At 62.4% G+C, this 19,018-nt stretch overlaps 1 protein-coding gene across 1 annotated transcript; it reads right to left on the bottom strand.

The window, feature by feature from the left end:
• Positions 1 to 49: 49 nt before the first annotated feature.
• On the bottom strand, positions 50 to 18,646 carry ERFL (ETS repressor factor like). Its single transcript, XM_027619246.2, has 6 exons — positions 18,531 to 18,646; positions 5,133 to 5,212; positions 2,148 to 2,382; positions 1,589 to 1,784; positions 1,358 to 1,475; positions 50 to 987 (listed from the first exon to the last, which is right to left on the bottom strand). Exons 2-6 carry the CDS (start codon positions 5,197 to 5,199, stop codon positions 539 to 541), a joined length of 1,065 nt encoding a protein of 354 aa, XP_027475047.1. The 5' UTR covers positions 5,200 to 5,212; positions 18,531 to 18,646; the 3' UTR covers positions 50 to 538.
• Positions 18,647 to 19,018: the final 372 nt, after the last annotated feature.

Raw genomic sequence — 19,018 nt, 5'->3', positions numbered from 1 at the left:
ACACTCCTTTCTGTTCTTTTATTTTTGTAGTAAACTCTCTGGAGGTGGCTGGTGGGGGTTGTGGGGAGCTGGTGGGGAGGGGGCCCTCCTGGGCGGGGGCTGGGGGCGGGGTTATTGCTCTGAGCTCCCTGTCCCAGGGGGCCTGTGTGTGTGTGGGGGGGGGTGTCAGGACTGGGACCGGCACAAGGGGGGACACAGCCGCACAAACACGCAGGTCACAGCACGGGTGGGGGGGGGCGGGCAGGAGAGGCTGGGCGCCATATTGCACTTTGGGAGTGGGGCCAGGCGGGGACCCCCCTCAAACTGGAGCCTGGGAAGGAGGCCATCGCATCCCCTCCCGCTCTGGACGGGGAGGGGACACCCCCAACCTGGGGTTCGGGAGGAAGGTGGGCAGCCACGTGCCTGGTCCTGGGAGGGGTCGAGGGCTGGTCCCCGGCCTTAGGCGGGACGTCGAGGGCAGACCAGGCAATGGCAGAGGCTGCTGTGAGAGGGTCTGCCCCGATCCCCGCTCTGGCAGAACCCTTCACCCCCCACGGGCTCAGCTGCCGAGCCCCCCTTTGCTCGCCTTGGCCTTGGGGGGCACAGGGAGGCCCTCGTCCCCCTCGCTGTCAGAGCTGCAGCCGCTGACGTCTGTAATCTCCAGCTCCGAGTCACTGTCGTCCTTCCCGCCCAGCGCGGCCTCTGGACCCCCGGCTCCTGGCAGTGCCAGGCGAGGGGCTGCTGCCAGGCCCGAGGGGCGCTCGGGGCCCAGGCCCTCCCCCGCCGCAGCCAGTAGGGGCGAAGCTGTAGGGCCTCCCCCGGCCCCCGCCGAGGGCAGGTGGCCCAGGGAACTGGCCAGAGGGTTGGGGTAGAAGTGTGGGGGGTACAGAGAGGGGGGCAGCTTGGGGAAGGGGCCGGTGAGGTACGGGTTAAAGTTCCAGGGGTAGTCTGGGAAGGCGCGGCCGTAAGGACCCAGCAGGCCGGGGGGCTTGGAATAGCCAGTGGCACCTGGGGAGCACGGGGTGGGTCAGGCTGGGCACGCCTCCAGCGGCGCGGGAGCAGGCGCCCCCGCCCTGCGCCGTCCACCCGCATCTGCCCACTCTCCACCCTCACGTGGTTCTCCGCCGCTCTGCCTTGGTCTTCCCAGCCCTTTGGCGCCCTAAAAGCCCTTCTCCTAGCCTGTCCCCTCCCCACTTTCCCTCCTCCCTGCCTCTCCCCGAATCCTCCTGGGGCTTGTAAACACACAGAGGCGCACGCACAGCCTCACCCTAGGCCTCCCTGCGTCCTGCCTCTCCCCCGTCTTGCCCTGTCCTCGTCCCTCAGACCTGGGCCACGTGTCCGCCACCCCCAGCCGCCACCCACACCCACAGGCCCTTACCGGAGCCCAGGAACGGGAAAGGGCTGTCCAGACGCAGCTTGTCTGTCTCAGGGGTGAACAGGGGCGCCCGGGGCCCTGGCTCTCCCAGGCGAGGGGCTGAGAACAGGGTCTGCAGGGTCTGGGGAGGGAGGAGGCGGCTCCGCTCAGCCTGGCTGCCCCATCCCCCGGGGCGCGATGGCTGGGGAGGCGGCACCACACGCCCCGTTCTGGGACCCCAGCATCCTAACTCACCTCGGGGGTAAGGGGAGGAGCATCTGGCCCAGAGGTCCCCCCAAAGGGACCAGGGCTCAGCAAGAGTGGGGAGCCTGTGGTGGCTGCTGCCACATCCAACAGTGGGTAATTGACCAGCACGACTTTGCTGAAGTTGAACTTGTAGGTGAACCTCTTCCCTTTGGTCTTATGGAGAATCCGCTTGTTGTAGTAGTAGCTGTGGGGAGAGGGAGGAGGGGGGCCCGCTGCGGAGGGGCGCCGAAGCGGGTAAAGAGGGAGCCCCTGACTCACGTGAGCGCACAGAGCACAGCAGCTTGGGGAAACTGAGGCTCACAAAGTCCCTTAACCAAGGTGGCAAGGCAGGGGTGAAGCGGGGGTGAAGCAGGGGTGAAGCGGGGGTGAAGCAGGGGCCGGGATCCTGGCTTCCGGCCTTCCCCCTCGCTTCCCTCCCACTCACAAGTAATCACAGTAGCCACCCCATGCGGATCCCTGCGCGTGGGGATCCAAGGGAGTCTGCCCCAGGAGACCAAGGGCAAGCCCCCAGGGGGCGGGGGACCAGCCTCTCCCTGCCCCTCCTCACCGCAGGGCCCGGCTCAGCTTGTCATAATTCATGTGGGGCTTGCACTTGCGGATGCCCCAGAGCCGAGCCACTTCATCGGGGTCCTTGATGACGAATTCCCCGTAGTCCCCCTGCCAGGCGATGACCCCCTGGTACTCCTCCTTCTGCAGCAGCTCCAGGATAAAGTGCCACAGCTGGATCTGCCTCGAGCCAGGGGACGACTCCGGCTTGTAGGCCCAATCCGGGAAGGCAAACCCTGGGGACAGGAGGCAGGGGAGTGGCCCCGGGTCAGGACGCCAAGTCGGGGGCTCTAGGTCCTGCGTGGACTTGGGAACCAGGAGGCAGCCGGCCCCCCCCCCCCGAATCCTGGTCTCTTGGGCATCTTTAGGGACACAATTCCTACTCTCTCTACCTCAGTTGGTGTCCAGTCCCCAAACTGCCCAAATAGTGGCAGTGAACTCAGTCATCCAGGGACCCTGAGGTGGCACCTGCAGCCTCATGCTCTACCTTGGCATCCTGGGGTGGAGCGTGGGAGGGGCCGGTTTCCCGCAGCCCTGTGGGGAGGACATGGGAGGGGCCCCCCCTCCTCATCAAAAGTCCTCCCGCTGCCCCCTCCAGCCCTGCCCCGGGAGGCTTCGGGTCTCTCCTGCTCTCTGGAACACCCCTAAGTTTTGCTGTCTCCCCGAAGCCCTCCACTGACCCCACACGGGCACGGCCAGGCCAGGCCGGTGTGCCCGTGTCTGCGCCTGTCCACGTATTTCTACCTTTCACGTCCTGTGTCCCCTCCCTACCTCTGCGCTCCATCAGTCCGAGCGCACTGTGCGTCAGCAGATACCCACAGTGTACGTGTCACACAGACGTCCGCTCACGCTCCAGGGACACCAGGCGACACCACAGTGCACGGACGCACCAGAGTGCCAACTCCTGCCGGGGTGCAGCACCTCACGCGCAACATGCCACCAAGGCAGGCCTGCCGGTCACCCGGCATTGCACATCCCAACACACAGTCGCACATCTTGGGCCCCTCAGAACTGGGACCCGCTAACCACACCGCCACGACAGGAGACACACGGGACCCCAAAGGCCCAGCTAGTTAACTGCCGTGGAGCCGGTGAGCAGGGCCTCAAGACGTGCGTCAGCCTGACAGGCACACACGGGGTACCACCACCCCTATAAAACAGCCCCCCAGACCCTCAACACGCAGGCAACCACGGCTCGCTCTGCATGACACACCTCACACTCAGATGGGTGTCCCGCACCCCAGTGTCCAGATGCACCAAATAAGCCGGACGGAAATGGGAGGGTCTCGCCCACCCCTAAGTCTTACCTCCCATCCAGAAGGCCCCAGGGCCTGGTTCCCGCTTCTGTGCTCAAACCCGGGCTACGTCCTCTGTCCCCCTCTCCCTCAGAGACCCCAGGCCCAGGCAGGAGAATAGAAGGCAGGATTAGCCCTAAGGAACCAACAATGCTGAGCTGGAAGAGCAGCCATGTGATCTACTTGCTGTGTGGTCCCAGGGCACGTCCTTGCCTTCTCTGGCTTATTAGAACTTCAGGGGTGGGAGGCAAGGAGCAGCAGCAGGGTCCCATCCAGGCTGCCTGGTGTGTCAGAGCAGGTGCTCACGCCTCCCTGCCGAAGGCTCAGAAGCCAGGCAGTCTCCTCCCCAAAAGAATTTCTCTCAACCCCATCTTGGGTCTCCCTTACTCCAGGTGACAGGGCTCAATTAACTCGTGAGCTCCGGCCCATTCCACACCCAGAACACATCCAAGGGGGGGAAGAGGCGACCCCAAAGATGACAGCCCAGAGATGACAGCACACAACTGGCCACACACATGCAGATACACAACCCAATCTGGAACCACCATCTGTCCTCAAATACACTGTACCTGCTGAGACACACACAACTAGAGGACCCACAACCTCAGCCCGCAGATACACACGTTATGACAGCCCCCCAAATTCAGTCACACTTAGTGACACACAGATGCAAGAAACCCCCTGACACACACACACACACACCCCCACACCCACACCCCAACACAGACACAGAGGCCGGGGGGGAGGGGGCACCCACCCACACAGCCCGAAGCGCACTGAGACATCCATCCTGGACCACGACACAGACCCGGAAGTAACAGTAGCAGGCCCTTCGCCCGACTGAGGCAGGTACGTACTTGGTGAGCTGACACACACCTCCCCCACAATCCTAAAATGTTGCTGGACATCCTAAAGAAACACGACCCGCCCAGCCCAGAGACCCCCCCAGGTAGCCTCCTGTGTGTGTGCAAGCAGGCACACCAGCTCACACAGACACATGCTGCACATACACTCTCCCAGTGTGACCCCTTCTTCCAGAAGCACTGAAGCATGACACAGGGACACACTCAGACCCCGCGTATAAGCAGGCAGAGTCCCAGTCTTCGTGCGCATGCACGCGCGCGCGCACACACACACACACACACACACACACACAGTCCATCTGTGGGGCGTGCGACTTGGACTCACATGAACATCCAAGCCAGTCTTACTGTCCACATCCCCAGCTCTGAGTGCCCACTTCTGAGCAGGCCGTCCTCTCTCCCAGGGCTCCGCTGGGCTGGGCCATGTCTCCACGTCCCCCCCACCCAGGCAGTCCCTGTCTATCTGTCCACCTGCGCCCCCTCTGGTCCCCGCCCCTGCGCCGTCGGTGCCTGGCCATCTCCAGCCTCCTCGCCTCTCTTTGCCCGAAGGTCCTGGGCGGGGAGCAGGCTGAGAGGTACGCAGCCCCAGGACCTCAGACCCCTGCATCCCGTCCGTTTCGGACCCTGATACCTCCCCCACCCGCGCGCCCCAGCAGGCAGGTAGCAGGGACATCTCGCTGTGAAGTTTTTAGCCAAGTTTTTCATTGGGGGGTGCATTCAGGGGACTGTGAGAGAGACCGGGACAGAGGAGGGAGGACAGGAAGAGGTGCAGAAAGGAGGAGCCGGCTGGCTGGGAAGGGGTGGGAGGTCCGGGCCGGGGCCAGTTACCGGGGGTCCAGAGAGCCGGCAGGGCGGGCGGGGCGAAGAGAAGGTCGGAGACGCAGCTACAGTCCATGGTGGAGCCAGCTCTGCAGAGATGCCAGGACAGACACACGGGGACAGACAGGGGTCAGTGGGGTGGGCGCTCCGCCCGGGCCCACCCGTCCTGCCACCCGCCACCCTCTTCACCCACGTCCCGCCGACCCCTTCCTCCCAGCCTCTCCTCCCGCAGCCTCCTCCTCGCTCGGCGCCCCCGGCCTCCCTCCCCACTGCTCCCACTCACTCGCTCGCTCACACTCACTGGCTCGCCACCCGCCCGCCCCGCACCAGCTCTGCCGCTGCCCGCTCTCTCCGGCCACTCCGCTCTCGCACCTGACCTCCCAGCCGTCTCTGCGTCTCTGGGTCTCTGTCCCTCTCTCTGGCCGTCCCAGATTTGTCTCCTTCTGAACCTCACCCCCACCCTGTGGGGCCCGTCCAGCGGACCCCCCAGCTGGCTCGTCCAGCTCCCAAGCAGTCCCCAGCTTTCATCTGCTGGCCCAGAGCAGGCCAGAAGTGGCCCACCCACCCTGTACCCTGCAGGAGGGCTCTCCCAGACACCCCTTCCCCTTAGATCTGCCTCCCCCCACCAAACAGCACCCCCAGACGCCCCTTACCCTTAGATTTGCCCCCCCACCAAACAGCACCCCCAGACGCCCCTTCCCCTTAGATTTGCCCCCCCCACCAAACAGCTCCCCCAGACACCCCTTCCCCTTAGATTTGCCCCCCCACCAAACAGCACCCCCAGACGCCCCTTCCCCTTAGATCTGCCCCCCCACCAAACAGCTCCCCCAGACACCCCTTCCTCTTAGATTTGCCCCCCCACCAAACAGCACCCCCAGGCGCCCCTTCCACTTAGATCTGCCTCCCCCACCAAACAGCACCCCCAGATGCCCCTTCCCCTTAGATCTGCCTCCCCACCAAACAGCACCCCCAGACGCCCCTTCCCCTTAGATCTGCCCCCCCACCAAACAGCTCCCCCAGACGCCCCTTCCCCTTAGATTTGCCCCCCCACCAAACAGCACCCCCAGACGCCCCTTCCCCTTAGATCTGCCCCCCCACCAAACAGCTCCCCCAGACACCCCTTCCCCTTAGATTTGCCCCCCCCACCAAACAGCACCCCCAGATGCCCCTTCGTCTTAGATCTGCCTTCCCGAGATAGCCCCCCATACCTTAGCTCTGCTTCCCCCCTCCACAGTCCCCCTCAGACACCACTTCCTCTTAGATTTGCTTCCCCTTCAGACAGACCTCTCCCCAAACATCCCTTCTCCTTAGATCTTACCCCCCCAGACAGCCCCCCTCAGACACCCTTCTTCCCTTGAGATCTACGTCTCCCAAACAGTACCCCTCAAACATCCCTTCCTCCTCAGACATATGGTTCCCCCCTCAGACACCACTACCCCTTTAGATCTGCCTCCTCCCTCAGCTCCCCTTCAGACCCCCCTTCCCCCTTGGATATGCCTCTCTTCTCAGGTCCTCTCAGACCCCTACTCCTTCAGATACCCCTCTCCTCAGATACCCCATCCCCCTGAGACACTCCATCCCGTCATCACCGGTCTCTCAGAACCTTTCCCCTTCTGCCAGGCCCTCCCCCTTAGATACCCCGCTACCTCAGACCCCCCCCAACACTCATACCCTGAGACATCCGCTCCTCTCCGACACCCCCCCAGACGCATCTTTCCCCCTCAGATACTTCAGCCCCTCACCACTCCACCCCTTGAGCCCCCACCTCTGAGAGCGAGCACTTTCCTCAGACCCCCTGGCTCAGACACACCCCCCTCAAATACCCCACCGCCGCTACATGCTCTCCAGCGCAGCATTCCTCTCACACCCCACCCTGCCCAAAGATCCCAGACAGCCGCCGTGTTCCCCATAAACCTCACCTCACCCCTGGGACACCAGACAAGACCTGGCAGATGGCCCATTCCCTGCAGACCTGCCCGTCCCCATGGACACCCCGGCGGCCCCCCACCACCCAGCGTCCACTGACTGCGCCTCTCCCACACAGTCCCCCCCCGCCCCGGCACTCAGGCCCCCTGCCACCCCATCTGCCTCCTTGGCCTGTGGCCACTCCGCCCCCAGGTCCCCCTGTTTCCCATCCAATCTCCCCAACTTTCTCTGTTGATCTCCTTCCCTGGCTCTCCCCCTCTTTATTTCTCAGCACGCATGTTTTCCCCCTTCTGTCTCCCCCAGCTCTTTCCCATTTCTCTGTCCCTCTTTCCCGGTCTCCCCACAATCCGGGGGTCTCCTCCCACCCTTCTCTACCCACCCTCCCCAACCCCTGTGCCCCGCCCCCCAACCTCCCTCGGTCCCCCTGGTGGCTGGCTTCCCCAAGCCCCCTCCCCTTCCCATCCCCAGCCCTTCTCTGGGCCCTCCCCCTCCCCCCCACCCCGTGCCCCCGGCCCGCCTCAGTCTCCCCATCTCCCTCCCGGCTCCGCACCTCGCCGGCCACCTCTCTCCCACCTCCCGCTCGCTCTGCCTCTCCGGGTCCCCCTCCCTCCCGCCTCCGCCCCCGCCCCCACCCCCATTGGCCCCTCTCATTTCCGTGTTGGTTTTGATTTCTCTTCCCGACGCTTTCAACTCCCCGCCGCCTCCTCCGGACACGTTATAACGAGGAGCCGTGGGATCGGCGCTCCGGGCCCTGCTCCACGCTCCCCCCGCGTCTCTCACACGCGTCTCTGCCGTCTCGCCGTCTCTGCCTGCCCCTTCTCTGTCCCCGCCTCTGTCCGGTCAGGCCCACAGGGACTGGGTCGCTGCCCCGACTGTCGGGGTCCACGGAGCCACGTCTCTGGGTCCCCACGTCTCCCTGTCCCCACACCGCTCTTTTATGTCTCTGGGTCTCCACGTCTCTCCTCCTCACATCCTTGTCTCCAAACAGGCGTCCTTTAGTCTCTGTCTCCATCTCTGTCTCTGTCTCCACGTCTCTGTTTCCGTCCCAGTGTTCGTCTCTTGGGGCCCCTTTGATCTCGCCCTGCCCCTGGCGCCCCCCTGGCCCCATTGATCGCTGATCGACCAATGGAAGGAGCAGGGCCTGCGGGGGGGGGGGGGGGGGGGGGGGGCCGGGGCTGCAGGGCCAGGCAGGGGCCCCGGTAGGACGCTGGACAGACGGACAGCCGGCCCCAGACCTGGTAGCTGGGGAGGGGGAGCTGCTGCAGCCCCCGCCCCACCGGTCCGCGCCGTGCGGATGGGGACTCCGGGCAAGCTTTAATTTTTAATTTTATTTTGCTTCCTCCACACCCCCCCCGCCCCCCATCTCCACCGCTTGTAGCCATGGCACTGAGTGTGTGCGCGCAGCAGCGTGGAGAGGGGCTGGGCAGGCAAGACGCTGCCGCTCTCTTCTCCTTGCCAAGCAGACACACAGCCCAGGCACACACACCACACCACCCCACACATCCCACAGACACGGGTCAACAAAATTACACACACCACACCAAACAGACTCGGGTCAAGAGCCACACTGTCACAACACATCACACCCAGGTCAACCAAGTGATATACACCACGCTGTCATGCACAACACACCCCACACAGGTCAACGAAGTCCCACATATCACACCATCACACGTCACACACCCTCAGCCAAGTGACACACACACCACTGTCACACACAACACACATCACACCGTGTGATGCACACGTCAACAATATCGCATGCAACAAGACTGTAACAACCAGCACACAGCACATAGACCCACACAGCAACCTAGGCTCATGTTCCACCATGTCCTACGCAATAGGCGGACATACAGGTCCACACAATCACACGCTTCATGACTGTCTCTCTCACACACACACACACACACACACACCAGGATGGCCACAGATATTCACAGAGAAACAGACACGCGGTTCTAGACACACATACAAGACACACACCAATTCAACGCCCCACAGAAACAAAGACACACAATCACCAGTCGTGGACAGAAACCCACTAACGCAGACACGTAAGGACACACTGAGGCTCACAATCAGAGGCAGACCTACCGACTTACAAGCACACGCTGACTCGATGCCACACAGAAACAGATGTACCGGGACACACACCCCAGCACAGCCAAGGCAGTGCCACACACGTGCCACACAGCGAGGGTCCCACAGACAAGCACCAAAGGCCCGGCGTGCACACTGCTCCAACACACACGGAGCCAGAGATGCCACGTGACACCAATACAGCCACCATGAGACCACAAACACACGTGGACACACACACACACACTCAGACCCAAAGGCCAACTGGTTGAAGGGCTGTGTCGGGGTGAGGTGGGCACTGGGAGCTGAAGCCACCACGGGGCCCCCGCTGCTCCGGCCACCATCTGTGCAGCTGGCTGAGTGCCCCCCGTTCTGTGCACTTCGCAAGCCTGTGTCGGCACGCGTGAAATGGGCACAGGCTCGGGCCTACTTCCGCTGCCGGATCTCCAGGGATGGCGGTCCCCAGCCGCCTTCAGGCCCACTGGGTGCCAGGGTCCCTCGCACGGAGGTTTTTGTTGTCCTCTCTGCCTGCCTCTAGCTCCAAAGATCTGTTTCTGATGGGCTGTGTTTCTTGTCTCTATCTCGGGGCATCTCTCTCTCTCTCTCTCTCTCTGGGTATCTCTGGCTCTACACGTCTCTCTCTGTCTCTGTCTCCTCACCCCCCAACACCCTGGCCCCCTGGGCTGGGGTTTAACCAGTTGTTTTGATTTCTCTAAGCTGCTCCGGCCGCCTCGGGAGCCGCCTCGGGCCTCACCCCCCCCCCCCAGCCCCTTCATCCCTCACCCAGTACCCCCTCCCCTTAACACAATCTGCACAAGTGGAATGAAAATTGATTTTTTTTTTAAATTTCATATCTTCTCCAGGGCTCTGTCTAAAGAGGAGAGAGACACGGCCCAAGACCCTTCTCCTGCCGCCACCCCCCCCCCGCCCGTGTGCGCGCACGCGCACACACACACCAACAGGCAGACACATCACGCCTGGACACACACACTCGGACACTCATCTGCCCCCACCCCAGGGACACACCCCTCCCTACGCCACACACGCACGTAGGACACAGCTGTGCACACAGCAGACACACAACAGACTCCTGTACACACGCTCTAGACGCCCCCCAAGGAGGCACACATCACACACCCCGTCCCATCTGGGCACACAGAGCACAGCGGCCTGACCCAATATAGTGTGCATGTTCTCACACACACACACACACACGCACTCCTGTCCCTACAGACTATGGCCACGTCCATGTGCACACAGGCTCAAGGGCGGCCCCACTGTAGGCACCAGGGAGGCCCCTGGGGCAGTCCCGGGGAGGACTGGGTCAGGAAGGTGACAGTGGTTTTCCTGCCTGGACTTGCCCCCCCCCCGAACCCCTAAGGTCACCCCCACTCCCACCCCAGCCTGCAGCAACCAAATGCTCTGGCATGGCCCAGGGCGGAGGTGTCTCTGTGCCTGGGATGTAGGAGTGCCTGTGTACGTATGTACGTACGTGTGTGTAGAGAAAGAAAGACACACACACACACACACACACACACACACACACACACACACACCCCACTCACTACTCCTTTCAAAGCCACACACTGTCATCCCCACAACAGGCTGGTGTATACGAGAACTAGCCCATCCCCACACGGGGCACACAAGACCCACGGACAGAACCACACACACAGGCCCACAGAATCCACACAACACACACAGCAGCACCAAACACGTGGTCGTGCCCACACGTCATCACAGACACACGGCCTCACGCATCCATCGCCGGGCGTCCTCCGTTCACACAAGTAGGGCACACATGCCCCATCCGACAGTCACACACAAACCCGCAACCGCAAGCACACAAAGCCCTCAGCACCGTCTAGGGCACACGCAGGATCCTTTCGTGTCTGATCCCAGACGCACACAGGAGCCCACAGGCTCAGAGACACAACAGCAGCCCCAGACCACAGAGCACACTGCCACACCGGCCCCCATCGCCAGCCGTGATGCCCAGTCTGGGGGGGGGCAGGGATTTTTGTGAGCACACCCCACAGCTGCCCCTTCCCTGTGTTTCTCCCACGCACACTCACCAGCCCGGCGCTTGGGGTCTGGCAGCCCCTTGGTCCTTCCACCACGCCTCCCTCGGCCTACTCGGGTCCTTGCCTGCGCGCAGGTGCGCTGCCCCGGTCACTCAGACACGCCGCCACAACTCCAGAGTTTCGGGCGGTCACACCGGACGCTCACAGCCAAGCAGCACACGGCAGTCACGCACATGCTCACAGACGCGGCTCAGATGGCTTCTCGCAGCCCCGTGGTCTCACGCTCCCACACTCGCTCACCTGTGCTCACACACACACCACCACGGGTCACACCTGCTCGGCCTGCAACACAAGTCCCAGTCACACGAAGACAGTCAAGCCCCCACCGCGCCCCCCCCCCCCGCGCAGTGTCACACACACAGTTTCAGACACACCCGCACACACCCCGGAACCTCTGCCGAGGCTGCGCTCTGCAAGAGAGACAGAAGGACAGACTGGCAGACAGACAAGGCACCAGCTTCCCAGCCTGGAGAAGGTGTGTCTATGACACGCGGTTTGGGGTAGCTGGGAGGCAAGGAGCCAGGGCAGGGATAGAGACCTCCCACCCACCCTCTCCCTGTCTCTGCCTGGAGCTGGTGTCTCTGCCTGTCATGTGTCTCTGGGTCGGTCCCTCTCCCTCCCTCTCTCTCTCTCCCTGAGTCCCAGTCTCTGCACGAATGTCCCTGGGGCTGTGGCCAGCACGCGGAACCATGTCAGTTGGGGGGTGGGGGGGAGCATCCCCAGGGAGGTGGGAGCCGCAGTGCCACGCACCCCGCCTACCAAACAGCACTGGGGGAGAGGAGGGGAGGGGAGGGGAGGGGAGGGGCGCAACCATGGATGTGGATCCAGAGCTCAGGCTGCTTCCCTACCCGCTGCCTGCATCCCCCTGCCCTTGCCCTCAGAGACCCCAAGAGATGGAGGAAGCGCAGGGGGTGGGGGGGAAACAGAAGGAGAGATATGTGGGGGGGGGCGCAGAGAGAGAAGCAGGAAGCAACACCTACCGGAAGACAGATGGGGAGAGAGACCAGAGAGACACAGAGAAAAGATGGGAGATCAGAGAGTCCTGCGGAGATGGGAAAGAACAAGACCCTGAAGGAGAGACAGAGTGGGGAGGGGGCCGAGCTAGGGAGACCCAGAAAAGGGGAGTGAGTCAGAGCAGCTTGGACAAAGTGGATTAGGGAGCGGAGGTCGGGAAGAGTGCTGCTCCAAGGAGGGACCCCAGTCAAGGAGGAAGGAGGGGCAGAGATGCGGAAAATTAAGGGATTAGGGCAGAGGCAAAGGAGTGGACAGGGAGGGCAGGGGCTGCTGGGCAGAGGCAGGAGTGAGGGGGGAGCATAGGTGGAGGTTCAAGGCCACAGCCAGCTGCAGTCCTTGGAGGGGGGTTCGTGTCCCAGGGGCCTGACCCGGCTCCTGGCTGCCACCCCAACTCCTGCCCCTCCCCACCTCCACTTGGCCCATGCCCACCTCCCGCCTCATCCTGAGCCCCAATGTCTTCCCAAGGCTCCTCAGTCCTAGCTCCCTCCCCTGGCTCATCCCCACACCCCAGGCCCCACCCAGCTGCAGGGCTGGACCTTTTGGCCCCAAGCCCCTTGTACTAGAGACAGTGACACACGTGCAGGGCCAAGACTGTGACTGGTGGTGGAATCCAGGGACAGAGAGCTGAAGGCAAGCGTGGCCAGCTGATCCCAGGAGCCCAGAGTCCCAGAGCCCCGCTGGGCTGTCACGGCCAAGAGGCAGGGGCACTGTGTATCTTGTTCACGGGGCTTGGCACCAAGTATGTGCCCAGGAAATGTTGTTTAAATGAAATTCAGATCAAAAGAAGCAAGGCCGGGAGACAGAGAGATAGTGAGTCAAGGGACAGAAATCCAGAGACCAAGGGATAGCAAGACCTGGGGTGAGGGGCCTAGAGATGGGGGACAGGAGGAGACAGGAATGAAGCAGAGAGGCAGAGGGACGGGTAGATGGAGGACAGAGACACAGGAATACAGGGGGACAGGGAAACAGATGGGGAAGAGGGGTGTGACTGAGGGTCAGAGAAAATGAGCAGATAAATAGGGTCAAAGACCCAGGAAAGCAAACGCAGAAAAGGAAGAGAGCGGTAGGGAGACAGGAGACAGGGGGCAGGGCCTGATAGCCCGGGGCCAGGTGTGGGGCCTGGGCCGGCTAGAGCTGGGTGCCTGGGCTGCAGGGGATCCCATGAGGGCCAGAGAAGGGCCAGGGTCCGGCCGGGCTGGGGGAGGCTCGGGGCTCCAGGGGCATCGCATGGTGCTAATTCAGCTCCATCGATCAGACGGGATGAGAGCAATAAATTATTGTGACAAGATGCAATCCTGGCCCGCGCACTGCCGCCGAGGCGGATCGATCCCTGTCCCCAGCCCCACACCGGGGCCCATGCCCAAGCCCTGGGCCGGAGGCCTCTACCCATCTCTCTCTCCATTCCCCCACCACACACACTCCCGCTGACAGCCAGGTGGGGCAGCAGCCCTGGGAAAGAGACAGGGACAGAAAGGGAGCCTTGGCGGGAAGACCAGCCCCTCTCTGTCCCAGGTCCTCTTGCTTCCCCTCACCACCCCATCCCTCACCACGACCTGGGAGGTAGCAGCTACCAGGACGCCCATTTCACAGATGTGAAAACTGAGGCTCAGATAGGGAAAGTAACTTGGCCACAGTCCCACAGGGGTGGGTGGTGAGGCCTGGACTCAAGAGTGGGTCAGCATGACTTCAAGCCCCCTCCCCAAAAACTTGCACCGTCAGAGGAGAGAACAAGGGACCAGGAAAGAAAAGGGAGGATGCAGAGAGAGCCTGAGAAAGAGACAGAGTACAGGACACAGAGAAATAGTCAGACACTAGAAAAAGTTAAGATACAGAGACACCGAGAGAGACGGAGGTGGAGAAACACAGAGAACAAGGAAACAGGGAGGGAGGGAGAGACAGAGAGACACAGACTCAGCTTCAGAGACAGGCAGCAGGGAGGTGGGCAGCCTGAGGCAGAGGTGGAACAGAAGAAGCGAACAAAGGCAGGGTGGGCAGAGAGGAATGGAGCTAGGAAAGCAGCCCGTGGAGGGGTGGGTAGTTCCGGAGAACACGATGTGTCTGAGGGGACAGGTGTGTGGTGGCAGGAGCTGGGCTGGCTCCAGGCAGCTGGGGGGGGGGGGCAGGTGGGAGTGAGGACGCGGATGGCGAGCCTGGCCCCGGGAGTCCGTGTCTGAAAGAGGCCAGGTGTGCGGGCAGGAAGGTGGGGCGTGTCCGAGGGCAGGAGTGGGGGGAGAGGGGGAGGCTGGGGTGCAGAGAGCTGGCAGCGTGATCCAGAGACGCTGCCCAAGCGACAAGGCGGACAGAGGTGTCCGCGAAGGAGGAGGTCACCTGATAGCCAGGTGTGGAGCTAAGGACACCTGGATGACTGAAGTCAAATGGCCTCTGAGATCGCCCAGCTCCTGAGACCTCCAAGAAATAACTCCATTTCCCCGGGCTCAGTTTCCTTCTCCGTACAGTGGGGCTAAGAGAAAGGACGTGCTTCATATGGTCTGGTGAGGATGAAAGGAGACCGTGGTTAGGAAGAACCGAGAACACTGCCTGTCAGAGAGACAGGCTTAATAAGCAGTAGCTGGATGGGGTGCCTGGCCGCGACTCTTGATCTCAGGGCTGTGAGTTCGAGCCCCATGCTGGGCGAGAGATTACGTAAAAATACAATCTAGGGGGAAAAAAAGCCCTAGCTGGGAACACGGGACGAGTAGGTAGCTGCTACTCCAGGGGTGGTCCATGGACCTGCAGGAGCAGCACCTGGACCTTGTGAGGCATGCAGAGTCTCAGGCTCCACCTGGGTCAGACCCGCCGCACCAGAAGCTCTGGGGTGAGGCCCAGAGCCGTGTGTCCCAGTAGGCTCTCCAGGGGTCCCCGATGCCCGCAGAAGCCTGAGAAGCTCTGGCGTAAGGGAGTCCGTACAATGCAGCGGGCAGGTGTGGGGACGGCTGGGAACAGTTGTCTGGTGTGTTTAACAAATGCTACAGGTGGTACTTACGCCCATCAAGAAAGGTGTTCCCTGAGAGATGGTTGGTGACGTGTTCTGTGAAAAGGGACAGGTATTTCCAGGGGGGAGCAGGCTGGAGACAGGTGTGAGGGACCTGAGGGGTGGGCGCTAAACGTGTGGGGGCGACAGCTTGCGCGAGCAGCTAGTGCGGATGGGCTGAGAGATGGGTACACAAAGTCTGCAAAAGTGGGGCACCTGGCCGTCTGTCAGTAAAGCCTATGACTCTTGACCTCGGGGTCCTGAATTCAAGCCTCGCACTGGGTGTGGAGCTTACTTTAAAAAAAAAAAATTTTTTTTTTTTTTAAAGAAAAAGCTATGAAAGGACAAGTTACATGGATGTCATGGGGGGGAGGAGCGAAGGGGACTTGATGTTGGTGCACGTCTGTGGGGCAGCAGTGGGGACAGGCTGGGGACACCAGGGGGATGGCAGAGACCCACCGGAAGAGAGGTAAAGCAGAGAGAGATTAGGGAGGGGCAGGTGGGGACGTCTCAGCACCTGTTTGCCAAAGAAATGAGGCGGGGGCGTGGACCTGGAGCAGGCGATGCCTGGGCAGACAGCTGAGGAAGGGGCCAAGGTGTAGAGAGATTGGTGTGCCCTTGGGCAGCAGGGAAAGAGGAAGTGAGAAACATGGAAAATCAGTGGTGTGGGTAAAGAAGAGAAGCAGACATTACCCAAGGGACAGTGTGGGGAAACAGGTATACAGGTCAGGCAGGTGTCTGTGGCCAAGGACAGAGTCCCTGCCCCAACCTGTGTATGTGGGAAGCAGCGTGCTGTGGTTGTGTGTCGTGAGATAGTGAAACGAAGAGAAGCAGAGACAGAGAGACAGTGAGAAGGAAGGAGGTGAGCAGCAAGTGTGGAGGCGAGACAGGGGACTTTCAGAGGACAAGGGCTTGTAGGAGGGGGACATGAGGAAGGAAGATGCACCTGATACCCAGGGACCATGGCATGTGTGAGCAATCAAGCCGTGCTGAGGTCAGGAGACAGGTGGGGCAGGTGCACATGTTGTCTGGGATGAGTTACCTGAAATGACAAGTGGGAAAGAAAGAGGTGGAAGTAGGTACCTCTGTGTAGGGGGATGGGGGCCGGCAGAGGGCACAGGGTGAAGCAGGTGTGTTCCCCGGTGACACGTGCGCGGGCAGCTCCTCGGGAAGGACGGGGCTGAGGGTGGCCGAGGTTGGCGCCGCCGTGAGGGAGAAGTCTGGGACAGGAGGGGAGGGAGGGGGCAGGCGTTACCTGAGGGCAGATTCAGAGAAGGCGCGTGTCAGTGCTTCCGTGCGAAGGGAGGGGTGTGTGCGTGCGTGTGCGTGTGTGTGTTCAAAGATGCGGTGAACAGGTACTGCTTGAGGCGAGGCAGAAGCGAAGAAATGTGACTGTGTGAGAAGTAAGTGTGCCTGGAGCTTTAGAGGACAGGTGGGGCGATGCAGGGGCAGGTAGGAAAGGGGCACTATGGCGCGAAATGAGACAGATGCAGGGATTCGAGTGGGAAGGGCAGGTCCTGGAGAACAGGTGTTACCTGGAGGGGCAGGTGAGAGGGGACATGTGTTGTTACCTGAGAGACCGTGGGCATCTCTGGGGCAGGTTCAAGGGACAAGTGTTACCTGGAAAGGCAGGTGAGAGGAAACAGGTGGTACCTACAGGGACAGACGAAGAGGACAGGTTACCTGCAAGGGACAGGTACAAGGAGACTGTCACCTGCACGTCCAGATGTGGGGAACTGAAAGGGAAACGTTAGTGTGACAGGTGTGTAGATAGGCAGGTGGGCGTGAAAGGTGTTACCTGAGGCCACAGGTGTGTGCAGCATGGCTCTTCAGGGTGATCTGCTGCCTTGATTTCGCTCACTTCCCTCCCCTCGCCTCCCCAGGGGCCAGTTCTGGCGCTGGGAGCCCTCCCCCGGCTTTGGTCCCGGACAGGGCAGGCAGGTAGCTCCCCGCCCATTAGCTCTGGGCTCAGCGAGGTCGGCAGGGCCTGCCGGGCAGCCGGGCTCCTGAGGCTGCTTGGCGATGCGGAGCGCGTCTGGGCCTCGGCGGGCCGGCCGGGCAGGGGGAGCGGGCGGGGGGGCCGTTTAGCCGTGATAGATCCGCGCGCCGCTTGTCTCTTAATCTCCGGAGCGACCGATCGATTCGCTATTTCCCTTTGTTGCCAGAAAATTCGATCCTGGGCCTGGAATTAGGTCCCTGGCTTAATCTGAGCGGAAACCAGCGAGGGGGAGACAGAGACAGAGATGCTGGGAGAGACAGAGAGATAGTAAGAGACAGAGAAAGGCAGAGACAGAGAGACAGAAAGAGATGCCGAGAAAGACACGGAAAGAGAGAGGCACAGAGATTCTGAGATAGTCCAAGAGTTGGACCCAAAGAGGAAGAGAGAGATGCTTTGAGAGACAGAGATAGAGTCAGAGAGAGAGAGAGAGAGAGAGAGATTCTGGGAGTTAGAGGCGGACACAGAGATGCCCAAAGAGACAGAGACACGGTAAGGAGAGACCCAGCCAGGAAAGAGATGGCGGAGGTGGCCCAGCACGGCCCTGGGACGGTTGTGGAGTAACAGAGAAGGCAGGCAGCATACTCAGCCACCTGTCCCCAGAAGGACACAGCCCCCCTCGAAGGTCAGGGCTGGACCTGGGCTCCCAGCCCCAAAGTGTGCAGACCCATTTATGTTGGCCCAATGTCCTTCCCCCAGGCCCTGTGGACCCCCATACACCAAATATCCAGACCCCAAACATCTAGAGCCAAACGTGCAGACCCTCAGCCTTGAACTCCAGCTCCAAATCCAGACCTCCCAGCTCCACCCCCCCATCCAAACCTCCATACTGACCACAGCCCCAAATGTCCACACCCCTAGTCTGACCCCCAGCCCCAAACACCTCTCAACCCTAAATATGCAGTCTCTTGGCTCTGAACCCCCAGGTCCCAAATTTCAAGCCCTCAGTCCTGGCCCCTAACTCCACCCCCATACCCCCTACCGCCCCAGGATTCTAATCCCAAAGGCCCAGACCACCCTCAGGTGTGCCCACCAGCCGGGGTTCCCCAAACAGACCCGGGTCTCTCCCCAGCCCCACGCGTCGCACTCCCTCACGCTCTCCTCCGCCCCCGCGTCCCGACCCCCTGCCCCGAGCGCACACCTCCAGCCCTCTCCCCCTCCCACCTCCCCGCAGCCGAGCTCGGCCCCTACCCGCCGCCTCCGCCGGGGCCGAGCGACCCCGCCCGCCTTCCCCGCCCGGGGCTCGGCGGCCGGGCTCCGAAGGTCCCTCGGGAGCACCTCCCGCGCCCCGCCCCCCATCCCCGCCCCTGCGCCGGCCCGCGGCGCTCACTCACTTTCCGGGGTTTGCGCCTCCGCTCCGGTCCGGCGAGAAGTGTTTAAAGTTGGGATCCCGCAGCCATGGCCCCCGCGGCGTCCTGGGGAGCGGGCACCGGGGCGGGGGGCGGGGGCGAGGCCGGGCGGGGGGGAGGGCGAGGCCCGGGGCCCCGGGGGACGGAGCGGGAGTCGAGGAGGGAGACGGAGGGACGGCCGGGGACCCGGAGGGGGGGGGGCCGCGCAGGGACCGGGAGACGCGGAGAGAGGCGCGCGGGCCGCCGGGGCGGGGCGCGGGGGCGCGGGCGGCCGGCCTGCGGAGCCTCCTGCGCTTCCTCCTGCGCTTCCTCCTCCTCCTCCTCCTCCTCCTCCTCCTCCCTCTGCTCCTCCGCGGCGCGCCGCGCGCCTCCGCCCTCGCGGCCGCCCGGCCGGCTCGGCGCGCAGATATATGGAGGCGGCGGCAGCGGCGGCGGGCGCTGCGGGGGAGGGGGCGGGAGCGCGATCGATGGAA

This window comes from Zalophus californianus, chromosome 17 (assembly GCF_009762305.2).
Source record: "Zalophus californianus isolate mZalCal1 chromosome 17, mZalCal1.pri.v2, whole genome shotgun sequence".
Lineage (NCBI taxonomy): Eukaryota > Metazoa > Chordata > Mammalia > Carnivora > Otariidae > Zalophus > Zalophus californianus.
The sequence above is the reverse complement of the archived record's forward strand: the minus strand, read 5'-3'. Positions and strand labels throughout refer to the sequence as shown.